Source organism: Etheostoma cragini, chromosome 23 (assembly GCF_013103735.1).
Source record: "Etheostoma cragini isolate CJK2018 chromosome 23, CSU_Ecrag_1.0, whole genome shotgun sequence".
In the NCBI taxonomy this organism is placed as follows: domain Eukaryota; kingdom Metazoa; phylum Chordata; class Actinopteri; order Perciformes; family Percidae; genus Etheostoma; species Etheostoma cragini.
Genome location: NC_048429.1, coordinates 7,999,281 through 8,021,698, shown reverse-complemented (window position 1 = coordinate 8,021,698; position 22,418 = coordinate 7,999,281). Strand labels below are relative to the sequence as shown.

Genomic DNA, 22,418 nt, shown 5'->3' with positions numbered 1-22,418 from the left:
GACTAATACTTGAGAGATGTTACCAAGCAATTATTTTATGTCATATGATGCATGGACGTGTTGCCAAATGACTATGCCAACCCAAAACTATTTAAGTGCAAATTTGTTGTTATAATATCTGGGATGTTAGTAGATTTTGGTCCAGATTTGTTTACTTCTCCTGTTGTTGCTTCTTTGCTTCCACTATACTCCTTGTCGTTTTTTTAGTATAAATGAAGATGTGAGATGGTGACATAGGACGTGTGCAGTACAAATTTGGAGGCAGCAGCTTTTATAACAAAGTCAGGTTAGTGAGCTAGGTGTCTAACTTTGGGCTTACTGTAACTCAAGCTTTCAAGAATCACAAAACTGGATTCATTTTAAACTATCATCATCATTTTATGTTCAAGACCAGAATAAAATTATTAATCAGCCCGTCAATTAACTAATCAGCTGACAGAAAATAGTGTGTTACCATTCTGACAGGGCATGGGCAAAACTATTGCAAAGTCAATTGACAAGTAATAATGAGCAAAGTAAGATTGAAACAAATAAGCAGAATAACACTGATATGCATTGTTCTCTCTTGAAATGTTGAATATTTAATAAGTCATTCTTTGAATACTATTTGATAAATACTTTGAATACTAGGATCTGGATGTGTTGATGTTGAAAGTGATTGTCTAGTTGGTAATCACATACTCCAACTCCTTACTGTGAACATGCTTGTAGGTTCATTGATTAACCCATGATTAAAAGCATCAGTTATAAACTAAACATTTTTCTAAGAATAAAAAAAGAGAGAGAAAGAGAAGGACGCTGTGAAGTCAGGAAAAGGCAGAGAAGGACATAAAGAAATGAGTACAATTAAATGAAATGGTAGAAATTACAAAGAAAGAAAGGATTAAAGAAGGGAATATTTGGTGTGGATTTGTTGTTGCAGATTGTTATTCAAACTAATAATAACAACATACCAAAATTACTTTGTAGGCATCGGGATCAGCTATCATTAAAGTTTTTAAATGATAAGCTTTACAAAAGGTAGTAGGACAACTGTATTGGACTAGATGTGTAATTTATGTTGTGTCCATCTCATGTACACACAGAGTAGATGTAAACATATTCTAACAATCAAAATATGGCAAGATTGCTGCAGTCTTTTATTCCACACAGGGGAAAATGTATAAAAAACACACATAATACACAAAAGTACTTTTAATTGACAAAATACTGTTCTCCCCCAAGGTATAAGAATTCTGAGATTTCCCGCTGAAGTACTAGCAGACCATCCACTGAGAAAAGATAAAACATGACAATCGCAAATTATACTTGGGATCAAAGCACAGCAGCCAACCTTGTCTTAACCCTGAGCCAGCAACACATCAGAGCAAACTACAGCTCAAAGTGCCAGGAAACAGAAAGATCAGACTGAAGTTAGACATTTCTTTCTCCAACTTCTCTGCTGGCTCAAGCGTTTCAACTCTCATGTACACACTGCAGAGAATAGCCACTCAAATCACTCACAGCTCAATAGGCTGCCACATACTGGTACTCTTCTCAATAGGTGCAGACTCACAAAAGTGAAATGAATATCAAACTCTATTCCACCACAGGCCATTACTGGACTTTACTTCTCATACTGTACTCCTGTACCTTTCTGTAAGTTTCTGCACAGAAAATACATATATATACAGAGACTCAAATACATGTATGACACACACAGGCTATTTACCAACTCCCTAAATCTAGAAGTGAAACTGGACTTTAGAGGGGGGCCCAAGCATAGATGCACACCAAGCAATCACCAGAAGATGTATGGGAAAACAACTGGTCAGGAACAGTGGTGTAAAAAAAAAAAAAAAAGAGTCTAAGAAAAGAATCATAAGGTAAAGGGGGTTGGAGGGGACTGCCGAAGGGTTCCCATTGACTGATTCCCCTTGGCATGCCTTTCTATCTACAACAAATAGCAGAGGGAAGATGGGTAGCAGACAGCAGTTAACACGGTGAGACGAAAACACCAACACATTAATATTGTGTGTTCAATCAGCCTTGTAGCTGTGAAGTAGACAGCACTTGTATACCAGTCCACTATCATCAGATCATTTTAATGTGCACTCAGTCCATTGTATTAGCATTATGTCTACACCGTGTGTGCAGTACTGTAAGCTTCCCTGGTAATTAAATTAAATATGTGTATCCCAATATACTCTTAGACGTGTGTGTATGTGTCTTGCCTGTGTTGATGCCTTCTATCGTGTGTGGAACAGCCTGTGCTACCATGGCAACTCACGACTGCTTTAGTGTGTGCTGTGTTACACACACACACACACACACACACACACACACACACACACACACACACACACACACACACACACACACACACACACACACACACACACACACACACACACACACACACACACACACACACACACACACACACACACACACACACACACACACACACACACACACACACACACACACACACACACACACACACACACACACACACACACACAGCCAAGGCAACTAGGAAGACTGCTGAGGAATACTTAACAGTATGGAAACATTGACATTCTGCGGAGACTGGCTGAATGCTGCAGCGGTTTAGACCACTGGCCCGAATTAATCGACCAGTCAGGGTGATAGTAGCAGTGTGTGTGTGTGTGCACCTGTGTTCAAGAGCATTGTATTTATAGCATAACAAGGGTGGGGAGGGGGCTTAAATCATAAACCACTGCCCACACACGCACACACACACGCACACACACACACACACACACGCACACACACACACACACACACACACACGCGATGCCTGTCCGTCCTAAAGCATATTTCATCATTAGCTCTAAGCAGTTAATCCTCTGCTCCACTGACCATGGCTCAGCTCTGCCCATTTCAATAATCTGCATCTGGGGCTAACCAACCCATCATAGACACACACGCACAGACAAGCACACATACACGAGCAAAACAAGGACACAATCAACCCAGAAAGCATATGGGACTGGTCCAGAGCAATAAATACCTCACATAAAAAAGTCCTCACACCCACAGGCATGTACATCTACCCATCCATAATCTATTGTGCCAACAGCAAAGTCAGCCAGTAGAACAGCCCCTGTTCATTTATAAGACAGGGAATGCCACAGAAATGTAATGTTAATTGTGATTATAGTTTAAATGTGGCTATGCCATCTAAACTATTGTTACAGTACAATTATGATTACACTGCAAGGTTTAAATTGCAACTGAAGCAAACACATTTAATACATATAGTGTATTTTTTTCTCCATTTACTTTTCATTGATGGAATGGTGTAACATGTATTTTCGCTGAATCTTTGATTTAAAATACTCACCTGAACAAATTATACAGAAGAAATGACCTGAGGAATGTGTGAGAGTTTGACCTTTCCCTTCCCAACAAGCATTAACCATCCAGGGTTGTAATTGGCCTGTTTCTGGCTCATGCCATCTCCCTGACAACCTTAAATGACAGATCTCTCTGTCTCTACACTACTCCTGCAAGCTTTAGTCTTCCTATTCAAGAAGCTGGTATAGCCTTGCAAACTACCATTGATTCACATTTCTGTCTCGCTCTCAATCTGTCATGTCCTTCTACGCTCTCTCTATTTTCTTCTCCATCACTTCCCTCTTTCTTTCTGTTTGCATCTCCTTTTTCTTCTCTTTTCTTCTCTTTCTTACTGGAACAGATTGAAAAGTAGTGGCTGTGTTTAACAGATGGACAAAGTGTCACACCCTGCTATTTGCCTCTGGCCAAATACTGACAAATGTTCTTTGGAGAACTTGTTTTCCTTTCTTTTTTTCTTTGTCTCTGTACTATCACTCCAGGAAGCATGCATGTGTCCACTTTTATTGACTGTACGTTTGGCAGTGCCTGTACACTGGTGATATCTAGAACACAGAAACACACACACATTTATCCTCAATTTTCTTTGACTACCTTTGCATGCCATGTCTTTGTCTATGTCAAGTTCAAGGTTTGCTGCTCACTGTATTGAGCGCCAATGCTCCCCCATTGGGATGGATAGAGTGGAGATGCATTAGCACCTCAGCAGGTGGCCCTCAATCTCATCTCTTCCCTCCCTTTTTTCTCCACTTCCATCCTCCATGTCCTAGTCCTATATTCCACTTCTCCATATACAGCCCCACGTAAGTAACCTTTGTCCAACAGTGTGTGCGTGGGTGTAATTGTTCATTGATGCACACGTGTGCTTGTATCAAGAAATGCAATTGTGTGTAGTGTGGGTATCATATGTGTCCGTACAGACGTGTACCTCTCATGCTAATGTGTAGTCTGACCAGATGACCATAAACTAAACCAAAGCCTGTAGGGGGTTAAGGCTTTCCCCTTGACCTGCTGCTGTGCACTGACCTGCAGTAAATAGGTTTAAACCTTACCCAGCCACAGCCTTTTATCTCCATCACATCTCCATCTCCACCTTAAGCCACAGACCAACGCACACACAAACTGACCGACAGATAGGCTGACAGAAGCCATATGGTCCATTCACTTCCAATGGCAGGAGGTAGCCATCAAAGAGCTCTCACAGCAACTCCACTCAGCCATGGACAGATAGACCCAGGGAGGAGGGAGAGATGAAGGGGGGGGAAAAAAGGAAATTATGAGGAGAGGGCAAACAGAGGAGGAGAAAGAGGTGGGATGTGTGGTAAAAAGTATTGAAGAGACATTCTACCAGCTAGCTAGCTAGAAGTGAGGTGGAAACAAAAAGATTGCTGGAAAAGCCATGGAGGTGTACAGATCTGTGTGATGTGAGGGGTTTTAAGCTTTGTGTGAGGCAGTAAAGGCTAAGCATGGCTGTAGCTGTGGGTATGTACAGAATTCTACTGATTCGACAGCACTGCCTTTTGTGCTGACAGGAGAGTGTTATGAAATTCAGCTTAGACTGTGTCAATACGCACTTTACACAACATAGCCACTCAGCCATCAGCGACATCTGTGTCGGGATGTGTGTGTGTGTGTGTGTGTGTGTGTGTGTATGTGTATGTGTGTGTTCTCATTTAACTACATTTGTGGGGTTCAAAAACCGGGAATACAGTATAGTTGTGGGGTCCGGACAGCTTTGCTTTAAGACTTGGTTTTAGTATTAGGGTTAGAATTAGGTTATGGTTAGGGTGAGAGTTCAGTTCAATTTTATTTATAGTATCAATTCATAATAACAGTTATCTCAAGACCATTTACAGATAGAGCGGGTCTAGACCATACTCCAGAAATTACAAGGACCCAACCGTTCTAGCAGTTTCCTCCAGAGCAAGCAACAGTGCGACAGTGGCAAGGAAAAACTCCCCTTGGGAAGACACCTCGGACAGACCCAGGCTCTTGGTAGGCGGTGTCTGACGACCGGTTGGGGTTAGAATGAAATTGGGTTGGGTTAAGGTAATACATTTAGTTCTGATTGTTAAGGTAAGGATAAGGGGCTAGGGAATGCACTGTGTCAATGGCAGGTCACCACAAAGATAGTGAGACGCACTAGAGAACAGGTCCCATCTCTTTTCTCTGTGAGCCTGCATTACATGTAGATACTTAACATTAATGGAGTCTAATGCAAGATTGTTTCTGTTGCTATCACAAATATTGTTCTATGTTGATATCTAGTGTTGGATGAAGTGAGGTAGGGGTTGAGGTTAATTATGTACTTTTGATAGTTAAGGCTAGGTGTAGGGGCTAGAGAATGCATTATGTTGTTATATTAGGCAGTCCCTCGAGAATTTCGCGATCGCAACAATTCAAGCAAATTCAGCCAATCAGCCTGAATTTGGTGTGACTCATAATTTTGAGCAATCACCTCAATTTAACCGCAAATTTGACCCATAACTGGAGTTTCCCGCAATCTCAATTAACCACAGCAGTCTCACACGCCAGACTTTGTGTAAGTATGTGACTCTGAGAGCCACTGACCAAGTTTGAGTGAGAACGTTTTGACGTAACACACATATGTCGCCAAATATATTTCCTTGTTTCTGATATGAAGACGAGACATCTCACATTTACCAGCAAAACGTACTGCGAAAGGCCGTGCAAAACATTTCAGACTATCCTGCCAACCTGTAAACATTTTAACATCAATGCTGTAATATTTTTTCACTTTAAAGTCTCTGAAAACTGCTGCTGCTGTTTCAATCTACCGATGATAACTGCTATGGCCAATAACCAATATATTTAATGATGTCAATATGATCTGTATAAAACAAGTTTTGATAATCATTTTAGTTACAGGACCACCATGAAAAACACAAATAACTAACAGTGTTAGTATAGGCTACATTTATTACTTTTAGATGTGTATAACTTAATGAAAGTCCAGTTTAACTCACATCAGTGAAATTGTTTCAATGATGAATCTGCAGTAACGTTGTAGCTGTGATCGCTAAAACGTTACAGCTAACTTCACACTCACCGACGCACACACACCCCTCTCTATCTTTTTCTCTATATCCCCTGCATACTCGCTAGTAGCTTCCTCCTGATATTGTGAACTTCTGGATGGCGGTTCTTCATGAGTAATCAAATTGGTGGTGTTAAGGATTTGACACATTATCCTCCTGGCATTACTTAGAGCTTGCAAGCACTGCATACTACACTTGCGTGTCCTTTTTTCACTGTGAAAAAACATCCAGACCGCAGACATTGTGTCTGGATACAGTATACTATATAGTATTTAAAGAAATACAACTATGTCCATAGTCTGGTACGCAGGTCTCAAGTTATGCTCACAAAATTTTACTCTCACCCCCATAAAACCCACATAAAACAATTTAATACGCAAATTTAATTCACTCAGCTTCCTTTCCAGCTCAACTTCATGATGTCATAAATGTGAGACTGTAAACACTAACATTTAGCTGACCCAAACAACATTGCAGTAAAAAGTCCATACACTCTCTTTTACCGTAATGCTTATATTTATTCAGGGTGATGTGTTAGTCACAGGTTAATAAATAACACTGACTGAAAGATAGTGTGTGAGAGAAGAAGTGCGAGAAAGGAGGAGGAGGGGGTTGAGTGATGGAACAAGTAAAGTGGAGGAGTGTATATAAATCAAAATCCATTAGCCGAGGGGTTATAAAGTCACTGATGAAGGAGGTGGACTGAAGTTCAGACCTTTTATTGTCTTGTTGTTGTCTTTTATTGCCTGTGATGTCATCTAATGGTATACAGTTAACGACAGGGGAGGGGAAGTATGTACATGGGAGGGGAGGAAGGGGTTGTAATGGGGCTGTGTGTGCATGTGTGTACGTCTGTGCTGACAAAGTATATTGATCACCTTTTGTCAAAGATGGTGTGTGTCTGTGGAGTTTCTTTGCCTGAATTTACAATATGTGCACAATCTGATCTCCATTCATGTCGAGTTGGAATGAGAACGATGTCAAAATCCTGCAAACACGATTCTCTCAAGTGCCAATATGTGGCTTTGAGAGGGATGTCTTGAGAGAAACCAACGGAAAGAGGAAGAAAAGCACAAAGCTGACAGGAAAAAATGTTCTAACATTCTGAAGCAAAAACAATATTCAGAAAACAACTTGCTACACTTTTTTAAGAATCAACGCCACTAAATCTCACTTTCATCATAACAGATGAGCAGTAGCTATTAAATAACATTACATATTACCCCCTGTGTTCTTTATACAACATGGAGAACTGGTGCATAAACCACTCTGCTCTTGTGCGGAACAAAAAAAACAAAGCAGACATGAGCCATAATCAACAAAAATCTAAGTAAAAACTAGAACTCCTACCTGCCTGTGTATCAGGAAAAGAAGTCCCTCGCAAAATCAGTTGTTTGTGCTTGTCTCAATCATATATTCATTTAACTTTTTCCACTCGTTCTTTAATTTTTCTCCCTTAAACTGTCACCTTGCAAACTTTCTTCCTCCCTTTAAGGCATGCAGCATTTCAGGAATATAGTCCATCTGTCCAAAATTTTCCCTCCAGTTCAACCTTTCTAAGCCTCCCTCAGTCACTCCATCATTCACTTTTCCCCCCTCTCTGTGTGATGATGGTTTTGCCAGGCCCATGAGGCTCACTGCCCCAGAATTAGTCTCAGTCATGGCCCTAAGAAATGTGTGTGTGAGTGAGTGCAAGAAAGTGGGAGTAAAAGCACAGGAGCTACCACCCTTCTATCACACCTAGCAGCAGTGCATCATCGCATTAGCCCAGAAAAGGGCTGCCACACGAGTGAGGGCACCGAGGCGTGAGAGGAGTCTAGGGTGGAAGCAACAACATGCCAAAACCCAGCTTATCCAGTGCTGTTTAACTCCGAGGAGACAAATCTTGTTTGGCCAAAGGCTTTGTTGTCACACAGTGTGACATGTTTTTCAAGTGACAGACAGTTGTGGTACAAGATGTTCAGAAAACACAATGGCAACAGTCCATTTTTCAAGAGCTTCAAAGCCATCACAGCCCATAAAATTACTCATAATGTAATTACGATTTAGATTCCCTCTATCTAAATTAACAATAACTACCCAAACATTTACAAAAAAATGATGACTTGTAAAAAGAAATGTAATGTAAAAAAGTATTAAATGTGAGGAATATTACTTGCACTAATTCATTATAATGCAGTTAAGTAAATCATTTAAATTATGTAGTTCATCCTATTCTGATCCCTCAATTTGCCTCAAGAAACAGATAAGAAACTTGGTCTAATCGATTCTGCAACATTCTGATCTGTGCTGTCTAGCAAGTTCTGCAAGATGCTGATGTCTGCTGCAATCTGCCCCCAGGGATCTGGGTTTTAAGTCCAAAGTGAAGGAAAAGTACAGCGGATACTCCTGAAACTGAGTGTATATAAGTGTATGTGTGATATATGGTGCAGTGGATGAGGAGGACGTTGAGAGATACCAGATAGGCTTGGCTCTAGGAATAAAAAACCCTCAGGGGCTCTCCTGATCCTCCCCCCCCCCCCCCCCCCATTTTCCTCAAAACACACACACACACACACACACACATTCAAATTATCTCCACAGTGAAGTACACACACTTCTTCCTTTCACTCTCCCTTTCTTCCATGCACACACACACACATCTCTTTCCCCTGCAAATGCAGCCGACTCAGCTGATTTGCGTGAAAGTCAATCTGCCTTACTACTACTATCCTTCCTCCAATCCAGCAGTCCCCAACTCCCAGCCCTTTCCCCACCTTTTAACAGAGAGAAACCAAATCTCTGCCTCTATCAATTCAGCAATCTCTGCTACACTTCATTCTGTATTAATGCGCCTTACCTTCTTGACTCGTCCGCTTTTTGTGCCCACGAAGACCAGCGAGTGGTTCTTGTACACATACGCAATGACAGAGGTCATTTTGTCGACAGCATCAGACAGGAGAGGCTTTCCACGCACCATCTCAGACACGCCCAACGGCGCATTCATGTCGAGGCCACAAAAGTCATCATCGATGGTCAAGAGCTGCAGTGGAGAAGAAGAAGAGAGAATAATACGTTACAAATCAGATTCAGTTTTCCTCAGGGAGCCTGAGAGCCAGTATTGAGCACGGTTATCCAGATTTAAACCTACACCTGGTCTGATAAACAGCAAAGAGTGAACTCAAGATTAATGAAAATAATAATCAATATTTTGTGGGTGAGTGTATTTCTTTTAGCGATATATATGGTGTATATATATGGTGGGGAGGTCGACAAAAGGAGAAACAGTTTGTATGTGTGAAAGAATGTGTGAGAACTTGTATGCATGCGTGCGTCTACTGATTTACATGCAAGAAATGTGGAAAGAAGTAAGAGAGAGATGAAGATGGAAGAAGACTGCAGTCACGCTCTAGCTCTGTAATAGTGCTGGAGGCTGCTCTGTCAGGCACAATTCCCCACTGTCCAGCCTATGCAACAGCAACTGCAGAAATGCCAGTGCCGCAAGATATTCAATGTGAAATGATTCAAAGTGAACAGAGGGAAATACAATAAAAGAAGTGCTGCATCGTCACACTGAGGCAAATCACTGCAATATATATATATATATATATATGTGAACAGGAGTGGGGAGAAATCCAATTCTTTATGGAGGTTCATCTGTTAAGCTTACTCTTTGGACATGCTGCTGTGATTTTACTATTAAACGCAGATGGGTATGTTTCATGTATTGTGCCTCTCTACATTTTGTGTTTGCATGCATGTGTTTTATCCTGCCGGGGGAGGATATTCATATCAATCACTGTGGGCAGAATGACTTATGGGTTTTGATAAGAGAATAATGGTGCTGGGGATTGGTCATTATTCTATGGGTATGGATGGAAACACTGGGATTAGGACTGAAGCAGGCATCACTCTTGATTAGGATTGAGAATCACCAGACACCTCCCGCTACAATATCATCACAATACTTATGCCACACTACGATATTATTGCAATTTTAATCATATTGCAATATTCAGCGATATATTGCGGTTTATAACCATTTTTCCAACTTCAACTGTTTCCCAATTTCAAACGATGTCCCCAAAAGGAAACTTTGTCAACATCTGTTTTATCTAAAAAGACACATTTCTCTGTTCATATCACTTCAATTAATTGCTGCGAAATGGGATTGTGAAGCAGACAACTGACCAACACATATATAATAAAAGATCGATACTTGGCGCCTGTGTATTGATACACTTTTACCAATGAAAATATCGCAATACTATGCTGTATCAATTTTTTTATCCACCCCTACTTTTGATTAATATCTTAGCAATGTGGTGGGTTGCTGTCGGGAGAGAGGCTTTGGCAGTTGACGCTGCTTTTACCTTCTTTCAAAATGCACATAAAACACCTGCAGAAAGGGGAAAATGTGGATATAAGCCATGAAACATAAGCATTGAAGTAATGACTAAAAAGCAATTTCTTGTGAACTGATTATGAAGATTACTGGTCTTATATAAATGATTAGGCATGCATCTGTTGATTATAAATAATTATAAGCCAAACACAAGGTAATCTGAAAAGAAATTAATGTTTCACTACAAAAGAAATAAAAAACATTTGATCACAAAAAACAAAAAGAACATAGCAGGTAAAGCAAACCAAGAAATGGCCAAATTTAGCATTTAGCTAAGGGCTAATTACTATGGGCATAATATATATGCTTCCTTCAGAAGAAAAAGGAGAATATGCACTGATAAAATCTTGGCTTTCATTTGGAGGAAAACCTATCAAAACATTTTCAAATCTACAGATTACACTTTAAGCTTCTACTGCCTAGTGGTTCGAGCTGTCAGAGGCGTGGTGGTCTGTGGGGCAGAGGGCCTTTTAGTTTAGGTCTTATTTTCCGTTTTTCCTCCTGGAAGTGCACCCCCTAGGCTTTTGATCAATCTTCCAAGCAGCAAGTGTCTCCTCACAACCTTTCACTAAAGGCCATCATCATCATCAGAAGCGTCAGACTGAGTCCCAGAAGAAATATGAGGTGTGCTTTCATTAGACAAATGGAATATGGCTGGTTGAGGCCACAATGAGCTTTAGGCTATAACACGGGGTTACGTGAAGTGGCATGGATGATCGATAGAGATGACCTAAATTTGGGTCAAGTTCATGTCATGTGGGGAGAGGGTTGAGATGAGGACAAAAAGGAGCAAAGCCAAAGACAAGTGAAGGAGAGATGATAATCAATGCAGACTGAGATACCACAGAAAATCAACAAAAGGTGAGTATTTGTGCACAAGAAAAAAACATTATCGTGGAAATCTTTTCCTTGCCCTCTCCTTGCCCTTCTCCTCTTGACCTTTTCAGAATGAGCGGTTGTCAAGAATGCACTCTCCACAGGTCCTACAAGTCACATGGTGGCTCACTGCTAAATAAATGGTGCTCTGATAACACACGGCGCATGTCACGGTTGCTCCGTGAAATCACAGTAAAGTATCACTCTGGTTTACGGTTTTACTGTACCAGCTAACCTCCCCGCCTCCCTTTTGAGACAACAACTCATAATCAACACTATTCCTCCTATTTTCTGATGTACTAACACCACCACCAATCTCCACTATAGCGTCCACTTACTGTACTTTTTCTCTATGCATTCGTGAACATGCATTGTTTTTGTGACAGAAAAACACACCCTCTCCATGTTGCCATCAGTTATAGAACAGCCTTATTGTCCCAGGGTTCAAATGTTAACAGGGGGCATCACAAGCAAAATGTAGTATTTGGAGACTCGATGATTGAAAAGCAGCCTCAAAAGATAATTAAAAGGTACAGCCACTTTTACAGAATGTGTGTGTGTGTGTTTTCATCTCTTGCCAATGACACATGCTGTATTATTTCAACTGGTTGCCAATCACAGCTGCCATCTCTGTCCCACATTCTGCAATCTCATGAAATATACTTTGTCTGTCAGCCCTTTCAAGAAGCCGACATATTTTCATTACGCCACCACCAAGACATGACATTTGTGCCAAAGACGTTTCTAGTCAGAATTCCAAATAATATCAATCTAGCCCTTGACATTGTCTGCCAATAGGACACTGCTATCACAATTCCTATCATGTTTTATGCTCCTCTTCTTTCTCTAAACCCATCTTATTAATGGATTTTCCAATGCAAAGGGCTTCCATTTTTCACTGCTATTTCTCTCTCGACCATGTATGTCCAACTTCTGAAATGTTCAGAGATATTTGCCGGTAAGAACAAAAGTAGTGCAGACCGCTTACACAGATAGGTTAATTGCTTCTACCACAGAGGATCGTTGCTGATGAAAAAACAGAATGCTTTGAATTAATACAATCTAAGCTCTATCCTTAACGTTTATTTTCTTGCTTTTATGTTTCTGAAAAAGGAAAAACTACATCCTTGGCTGATGTAAATACAGGACTCGGACACATTATGATACAGATACCACTAGTTGTAGACATCTGAATGTGTGTGCAAACTTCTAGATTAATTAGATTAACACTGACTAACAACTCAAATTACTTGAAACTACAAACTCAATTCTTTCTCAGTTCAGGTGTTCAGTCCCGCAGGGGAGAAACAGAAGAGAAAGACGAAGGGTTCCTCCCTAAAGTCAGAAGGACAGGAGAGCGGTGCCTCTGTATTTGGACACAGGCCAGGTACTAGGCAGAATCAGGTCACTCTCAGCCATATCCATCTCTCTGCTTCTGTTAGCCTGCCAGCACCGGCACAAAGAGAGCTCTCTTCTGGACTGTGCGGAGGGATCAGCAGATACAGAGTGAAGAGACAGAGAGGGGGCAGTGAGCGCACGCAAAACAGAGAGAGAGTTGCTCAATGCGATTAGTGGGGACTCCAACACTCAAACACTCTCTGATGTATGGCCTAATCTGGGCTGGCTGTTGTATGGGTCCGTTCCATTTCCTGCAAGTTCACGAAGTTAATGACACACATTAAACCAGAAAGACACTTTGCATCATGATGCTGCTCAACCATTGGAGGCTTCAAAGAGTCAATTTTCTTGCACTTTTAGCTAGTCCTCTTAAATGTATTGTTATATTCTATGGATGTGGCAGTTTTATTGACTTTCTTAACCAATCCAATTTGTATGCTCATTCTGCACTTAGTTTTTTTACAATAACGTTTCGTTGTATATGAGTAGCATGCTTTACTGTGGAGTTATGGATGATTACACGGCAAATTGCCATGGAGTACAACAGAATATATATATATGGCTACTGTGCCAAGACGTAGACTGTCTGACTAAAGAACACACACACACACACACACACACACACACACACACACACACACACACACACACACACACACACACACACACACACACACACACACACACACACACACACAACTGTCTTACTAGTGTCCTGTTTCTGTAAATCATTTTAATATTTCCATCTTCACAACGGTCTGTTTTGGAAACTTTCAACCCTTATAAGCAAGATGCAGAATGTCAAAGGAAGAGAGAACCACCATATATGCACATACAGGGCTGGTTCAATGGCCAACATGTCATCTCAAGGAAGATGGGCCATCTATCTTGGCAGATTCAGTTAATCAGTTACAGAATGAAAAATGGGGAATTATAGTTTGTTAGCGCACATTCACATAACACTATGCTGGAAAATGTTAATGTGAATGGATATACTAGACTGTACTTTACACTTCACAGGGTGTGCCTGAAACAATGTTGATTTATTTGTGTGTTACAGTGGCAGGTTTCAATTCGAGGATAAGATTTTGATAATTTATGTTTGCAGATGCTTGTACCTGCCAACTGCTAGCTGAGCAGCTATGACAGATAATACGTATTCGTTAGGGAAAAGCACATCAGGTAGCTAAAGGAACAGCATGACGATTTTAAATGAAAATGAGACATCACGAAAGCAAAGCCAGGAGAGAGAGAGAAGGTAGGAAATTGTCAGAGACAATATGGGAGTTTAGGAGATGCAGAGATGCAGAGATTGGAAAAAAGAAGGGAATTCACAAATAGCAGCTGAAAATAGAACTCAGTATCATAAAGAGAAAGGTGTATCTAACCCATGTTTTCCGCTTCACTGTGCATTGGCAGGAAATCTTTGATTATTTCTTTTGGAATGATTACTTGGCTTTTACATCTTATTTTCTGCCAAACACTATTTATTGAAGTGATACAAAAACTAAATTGAGAAATACAAGTCTCTATGTATAACCTTCTAAAGTTTGTGTTTATTAGAGTTTCTTCGTTACAACTATCACAATCCAATACAGCTTTCATATTCTCTTTTTGTTTATGCTGTGTAGAGAGACGTTAAGGAAAGTCAGTAGTCATTTGTCAGGATGTAGTTAGTAGGGGGTTATATTGGACTGCATCACCTTTAAAAGGTGTAAGATATATGTTGGTGGACAACATAGATTTATTGTATTATAATGGTATACAGTACTACAATTTAATCAATTAAATCCTTGACTATGATAAACTAGGTAGGGTTGATTGTGTTAGTTGTTGATTGGTTTGCATTTGATAGAGCTTGGTCAATTGAATTGGTGTATTTGGATCTGAGGCCTTGGTTCTCAGCAGGTAACCAATGGAGTGCTTTCTTCAGGTAGGGAGTGAGTCCTTACCCCAAGTGAAGGAGTTTAAATACCTTGAGGTCTTGTTTGCGAGTGAGGGGACGATGGAGCGTGAGATTGGTTGGAGAATCGGAGCAGCCGATGCGGTATTACATTCAGTTTATCGCAGCGTTGTGACGACAAGGGAGCTGAGCCAGAAGCTTACAATCTACCGGGCAATTTTTGTTCCTACCCTCACCTATGGTCATGAAGGCTGGGTCATGACCGAAAGAACGAGATCCAGGGTACAAGCGGCCAAAATGGGTTTCCTCAGGAGGGTGGCTGGCGTCTCCCTTAGAGACAGGGTGAGAAGCACAGTCATCCGACAGGAGCTCGGAGTAGAACCGCTGCTCCTTCGTGTCAAAAGGAGCCAGTTGAGGTGGTTCGGGCATCTGGTAAGTACGCCTCCTGGGCGCCTCCCTAGGAAGGTGTTTTAGGCATGTCCAGGAAGGAGGAGGCCTTGGGTAAGAGCCAGGACAAGGTGGAGAGATTATATCTCCAACCTGGCCTGGGAATGCCTCGGGATCCCCCAGTCAGAGCTGGTTGATGTGGCTTGGGAAAGGGAAGTTTGGGGTCCCCTACTGGAGCTGCTGCCCCTGCGACCCGATACAGGATCAGCGATAGAAGTTGAATGGATGGATGGCAAAAATACTTTTTAAATATTGTACAGTACTGCTTACTGCGGAGTGAGACAATTAGACGTTGGGGAAAAAAGTGACAGAGCAAGAAATGAAGGCAATTCAGTGTTTTCTGAGAGCAGCCAGTAGAGTATAGTGCAGGAAGCGGGAGACATTTGTGTAATCACAGAATAATGATATTGTGATGGATTATGACCTTTAGCAAGTGGTATCATGTATGGAGATTTAATTAGCGAGCCAGCCAGCAAGCAGGGTTGCAGATATGTGGATGAAGTGGGGGTGAAGTGTGTGCTTGTGTGTGTGTGTGTGTGTTTCTTAATGAATCCACTAGCCTTTCCCTTCCTGAGGATGTGGCCTAGACTGACTCATCAGCAGCCAGCCACTGATTAAGCTCCGCAATCAGTAGGAGGAGGGATGGAGATGGTCAGCACGGAGACAACACCATTCCAAACAGAGAACAAAATAAAAGACAGGAAAGAGTCAATAATATGAAATATGAACCTGGGTGGGACAGACAGAGAATGTCCTATTGGAAAAGTTCTTTACTAATAGAGGATGAAATGAGGCAGGGATAGGCCTGTGTTGGGAGGACTGTGATACAGATCAAAAGAAAAACTCAAAGAAACAGCAGCGGCCGAGTAGAATAATCTAATAAATTGGAGTGAATTCAGAATGTGAAGTCGATAGCACATGACAAATGTGGAAGAATAGCCCTTGGCATGTTAGTTAATGACATTTAATTAATGATCATTAGCAAGAGGGATGAGGGGATGGCCGTGGCCTGTCAGGGACTTACGGGCGACCTTGTAATTTTCTTGTCCGTGTTTAGAAGGGGGGGTGAGGACAAAACTTCACACTGTGCTTATGGAAAGCACCATAAGAGGAAATGAAGAGGAGAGAAGTACAGACTCAAGGAAGGAAAGCATGACAGAGAATGAGAAGATGGGATGGTGGCATCTATTTTTATAAGAGCATGCGGAGGACAGGCAAAAGGAGAAAAGAGCAGTACAGGCAGTAAGCAATGAATCAAGGATGAGAGAGAAGAGAGCAGAGGGAATTTATTGCGATCCCGGTGTTTTGTTGTTCTGTTTTTTTTTGCTGACACAGTGAACATGGAGGGAGCAGGCACCGTGTTTTTTATAGGTCACATGCCACTTCACAATGATCTATGGATGCAGGCCCTTTGCAGACTTATACTGTTGAGCATGCATTATGTGGCTCAGCCAAGCGTGGACATTTGGGGGAGAGAGGAAGCATCCTCCCTTACTCACTCTTACCATCTATCCTCTGCTTCTTTCCCTCCCATCATGCCACTCTCTGTACGTACTTCTTCTCAAGTTCTCCCTCTTTCCACATCTACCACTCAACAGAAAGCATCCTAAAGATGGTGTAATGCAACAAAAGGTCTGATGGGGGTGAGAGTAAAATGCTGTGCTACTTAGGCCTGTGTCCTTGAACATGTCTATACCTGAAGTATTTTGATGATTTGATTATTTCTCTTCCCAAAACATTAGTATCTGAAAACATAAATGTTTCAGTCAATTCAGTTGACGTACATGTAGTTTTTAAAACAGTTCTGTCATTTACATGGAGAAGTATTTTTAAGCCAACTGTTCTGCCGGCACACTTAACCGCTATTTACAATTCACAAGGTCCTTTTACAAAGCTGCAAGGTACCTAAATCCCTCCAATACGACAAAGTGGAAAGAAATACGGGGAGACAATGATCTGAAAATGACCAGCTAATATGAGTCTCTTTAAGTAAGTTAAAAAATATGAACCGTTAAACACTGAACGGACACACATCTGAAAAACACCTGCAAACATTACATACAATAATCTTCATCCGTCTTAATCCTATCTTTGATCCAAACATTTTGGATTATATCAGAGACATGGTGCTCCCAGTCATGCATCATTTAAAGCAGCAAAGGAATTAAACAGCGACTAACAACCAACGATTCATGCAAAAATCAACCATGGGATATTAGAAACGCACACACACGTAATGTTTGTCCACAACTCTTTATCTTAACATGGTCTCATTGTGACCATGTTACTCTAACAGGGAATATATATGGTCTATATTTATTATCAACTAATTTACTAATGCTCAACCAATAGGCCCCTGATTTATATTTGTGTTTGTTTGTCCGTGTATTTAAATATGACTCCTTATTTAGGGCTGTAGTTTCAACTCCACTCTGAAGCAGTCTGGAATCATCACATCTACATTTTAATAAATTATTATTGTTATTTTATTATAATTTTTTTCTATAACTATTTATTTCTATTATTCGACTGGCCTCTTTCTGCTTTTTAAAACTTCCTTATCAATCTCTGTAGTAGCCATACTTACAAGTGTGGTGGCACGTGTATATGTGTATGTGTGTGTGCGTGTGTGTGTGTGTACGTACGTGTATCACAACTCATCTATCTCCTGCAGAGTCCACAGTCACTTGTTCAGCAGGGTCTAATTTATGCAGTGGCGGTGGCGATACTGTGGCGCATGCTGAAATGGCATCATTCTTCAGCGCTAACCCCTGTGTGCTCCCTCACACTTCCTCTCCCTGCTGACAGCTCCACCCCAGGCATGATTTATCAGGCCCTCAAGCAACAGACGAAGGCTCCGGGCACGTGTGCCGTGCCAAAGACGGATTAATAGATAAACACTGTGATTCCAGAACCAAATACAAGAGAGGGTCAACTTCATAATGTCTTGAGATGGCTAAGGTCAGCACAATATGGACTGAGGCGTAGTGAGAGAATCAAATTTATGCTTCTGAAATACGGCAACGACTAAGCGATAACAGCAATAACTAGTTGTTGTTACAATAACTGTATTTCTTAGTAAAAGATGTGTATTTTGGCTCGCCAGTGCGTTTCACTCAATCAGTCTTCTCTAATGGTACAAAGCTTATGGAGCTTGAATGCAAGTTTTGTCTACATTACATAAAGTACTGTACATGTAGTTTCATAAATGATCCACAGGTAACTTAGCCAGTTGTAGTAAAGATATCTAAAAACTCCAATGCAAACATTTTCAAGAATCTACAGTATTTGCAAAAAATTGATTGAAACTCTAAAAAACAGACCTCTTCAGAGCGGTCTGTTATTTTAACACAATATCTACACCTCTCAGAACTCAAAATTGGCAAGTGAGCAGATGGTTCATGGAGAGGAACATGATAAATAATAAATGCATTCTGATTGTGGTAATTCTGAATTTCTTGAGGTTGGCAGTTTTTATTGATGATGTAACGAGATCAAGAAAAAAAATGCATGAAACAGATTTGGCTGCTTGTGGAGGAGGTTTGAACACGTAACACCCAATTTAACCTTGTTTTTTATGTGCACAAAGTGAGAAATCAAATGAACTGAATCACTGAATTTGTAATGCTGTTATGGAGAATAGAATATGTTAATTTGGATGAGCATTCAGCTGCATTGTTTAAAAGGTGAGCAGATTAAAAGAGGCAGTGGATGGTTAATATTGCATCATAATGGGATGGAGCATGAACCCGCCCAAGAACACAGTGTTCATGACGACCTCCCGCAGTGCACCCCAGCTCATTATAGTCACATTGGGAGAGCTTTTACAACAGATTCACCTATAGTGTCCCTCAGTAAGAAACTATTGCAGCAATAAGAAATATCACTATTTAGTTATTGTTAATGCAGTCTCATAAAATACCCTTTTCCTAAATGGGTTTGATAAATACCACTTGAATAAGAACTGCCTGACACCCGCAGTTTTGGCAGATAAGTAGCAAGGTACTACATGTTACAGTAGAGAATGTGTGTACTAGTGCATGCAAATTATATGTGTGGAATCAAAAAGCACTACCAATATAGTAAATATTTTCCCAGTACTGTCATTAAACTTGCATGTGTTTGTGTTCCAGTAGTACTCACCGCACTGCTGCAGGGAATATCTTTGACTTTGAGCCAAGCCAGGTCCAATGTGCCCTCACCCTTGTAGCACGACTGCAGCCGCTCCTTGATTTTCTCATTGATCTTCCGCAGAGAGAAGACACAAAGTGCAGAGTCCTGCGAGGCCTGGCGTGGACGCCTCTTTTGGCCTTTTGAGAAGACGGCGAACAAAACATCATCATCTGGTGCCACATCTAGTGAGCGTGCCAGGATAGCACCAGCTTTGGACAGGTAGGCTGCCTCAAGTAAACGGTACTCCACATTGCCACTGATGCATCCAATAGGCACCTCCACATAGGAGTTGAAGGCGGTGTCTGCCTTGCAGAGGCGGACTATCTTAGAGGTGTAGACCTGTTCCCGACCAGTAGAGGAGGATCCAGTGGTTGGCCCGCCCCCCATTTCAGGCTGCAAAGTCAGGAAGTAGACAAAGTTCCCACTGGCAAAGCCATAAATGTAGTATATGTCAAAGTCTGGGATGACCGTGAAAGTGTCTGAAGGAATCTTAATCATAGAGGCCACAAACTCATCATGGAAGACATAGGCAAACATGCCATCCTCCTCTGAGTTTCTGGCCAACTTGCGGCTAGAAATGGTAGGGAAGTACTCGGGTTTGCCATCTACTGCTGTGGCTACAAACAGCATGTCCGGTGAGGCATTGCCATATGACACAATGACCCCAAACACAGAGCCACTCTCATTGACACCAGAGAGGTAGTGCTCCTTCTTGTGGAAGGGCTCTCCTAGTTTGAAAAGGTCATCTAGGCGGAGGAGTTTGCAGATGCCCTGGTAAAGGCTGCCACATGCCAGCAGCCGGTTCTCCCGGTAATCCATCAGAAGCATCTTGTTGACATTGTTGGTGAGTGTTAATGGCTCACTGCAGGGCTGGACAATACGTGGTGGGTAGCATTTGCGGTTGTCTTCATCCGGGCCAGTTTCATGGGACACCTGGACCTCCAAGGCCGGGGACAGTTTGTATATGCGATTGACGGCTCCCAAATAAACATTGCCATTGCGATAGTCCACTGCTAGATGATTGAATGTCCATTCAGTGTTCTCGGCATGAAATGATTCATAATCCTCCGCCTGAAGGGATGCTGTGATCACTTGGGAGCCGGCACTGTGAGGCTGTGGGGCTTGCACCACTGTTTGTGATGTCACTGGAAGCGCCAGACTGGACAGGAAGCAGCATACAAAAAAGCAGGTCCGTGTCCTGGTAAGGGACGCCATGGTTGTTTTGAGGCTGTGAGTGGTCAAGGAGGTGGAAGGAGGCACAGTCCAGTGCTATCGGCCAATCCAGATCAAGCCTCTATTGAGATGGTCATTATGTACCTAAAGAGGGAAGAGACAAAGCCCAGTGAACAATAGCAACATAAACTTAACCAAAAATTGCAAAAAAACTTCAAGGCAATTGTCACATGGTATTGATTAACATCCATTATGCATATGAAGACTCTAGTGTGATTTATGTTCTAAATTCCTCTGGCACAGATTAGAACAGAGCATCTTTACAAAGAATAATGAGGAAAACAGTTGAAGAGGCCACACACTTAAGATTCTAGCACAATCTATAATTAGAAAAGAAATAGGCTGGACAGAAAAAGGAATGAGGCTGAGGCACAGTAGAGGTTTAAAAGGTATTGTGCAGGGAGAGCTTTGGCCAATAGGATCAGTCCATGGATTGAGGAAAAGGATGGAAGAGGAGGAGTAATGTATTGTCTCAGAGGAGGTGATCAGCATGGCTCTGCACCATCTCTCTGCATGAACCCATGCCCCTCTACTCCCATCCTTGCCTTTCTGCTCCAGCCACTATACACCTAATTGATCTCCCCTTGGAGTAGCAATTTGCATGCTTTGGCGATTTCTCTCTTTTCTCCCAATAGGGCATCTCACCTGCTGACACTGCTAGCAGAGAGAAAAGGACCTTCTTTCTCTCTTTAACATACCTACACACACACATACACACACTGACACATGCACACACACACAAAGTAGAGTGAAGAGGAACAATTAGAGAGGAAATGCAAGTGTCTGCAGAAATAAGCTTCCCTGTACTCCTTAGGTCATTTGCAATGGCTCAGCATTACACATATAGCCATAGCAGACAGGCACGCACACACATGCGAAACCATGCCAATTTAATGAACATTTTGCATGTGGTGTGTGGAACTCTCCGAGACGGATAATCAAGAAGATATGACAGCATTTACGTGTTAACATGGTGGTCCTGTGTTTGTTGCCTGCTCAAATGCCTAAGTGGTAAACTGAATATTATGAGGAGTGGTGTTCACCTGGGTAGTATGCAGTTATACATTTCTCACACACACACACACACACACACACACACACACACACACTAAAGTACTGCAACACAAATCCATATCAAATCCTCAGTTTTATCCTGATGCTGTCAACCTGAATCTAGTCTAGATCAACAGAAGTACTGTACATTTCCAAGAAAGGTTGCACAAAAACAAGTTCCTTTCCAAGACTATTTTGCAAAGCCACCGTTGATGTGTCCAGAGTTTAGCACTGCCCAAGACGATTGCGACAGTTGAAAGACATGGGAACAACCCAGATTCTTTCTTTCCCTTATCCTAGAATGTATATGGTGTAGCAGATCTAACTCCACAGACTAACCTGAATCATACTGATAACAAAATGGCATCATTGTTGTGTGAAAACATTATAAATAATTAACTATTTTTCTTGCATGTACAGTATATTTGTCCTTAACGGAAATATGCACAATAGTATACACAACTTTAAATTAACAAAACAGTAAGCAGGTCATCCCGGGCCTTTCCATGTGGAGTTTGCATGTTCTTCCTGG

At 41.5% G+C, this 22,418-nt stretch overlaps 1 protein-coding gene across 2 annotated transcripts in view; it reads right to left on the bottom strand.

Annotated features, from left to right (window-relative positions):
* Positions 1–22,418, bottom strand: part of plxna4 (plexin A4) — a 226,569-nt gene that overhangs the window by 181,740 nt on the left and 22,411 nt on the right. For both annotated transcript variants that reach the window (XM_034863434.1, XM_034863433.1), the window contains exons 2-3: positions 19,571–20,917; positions 9,259–9,441 (exon numbers count right to left, since the gene is read on the bottom strand). In XM_034863434.1, the coding sequence (XP_034719325.1) occupies positions 9,259–9,441; positions 19,571–20,815 (1,428 nt within the window). In that variant the 5' untranslated portion in view covers positions 20,816–20,917. The remainder of the gene's footprint in view (positions 1–9,258; positions 9,442–19,570; positions 20,918–22,418) is intronic.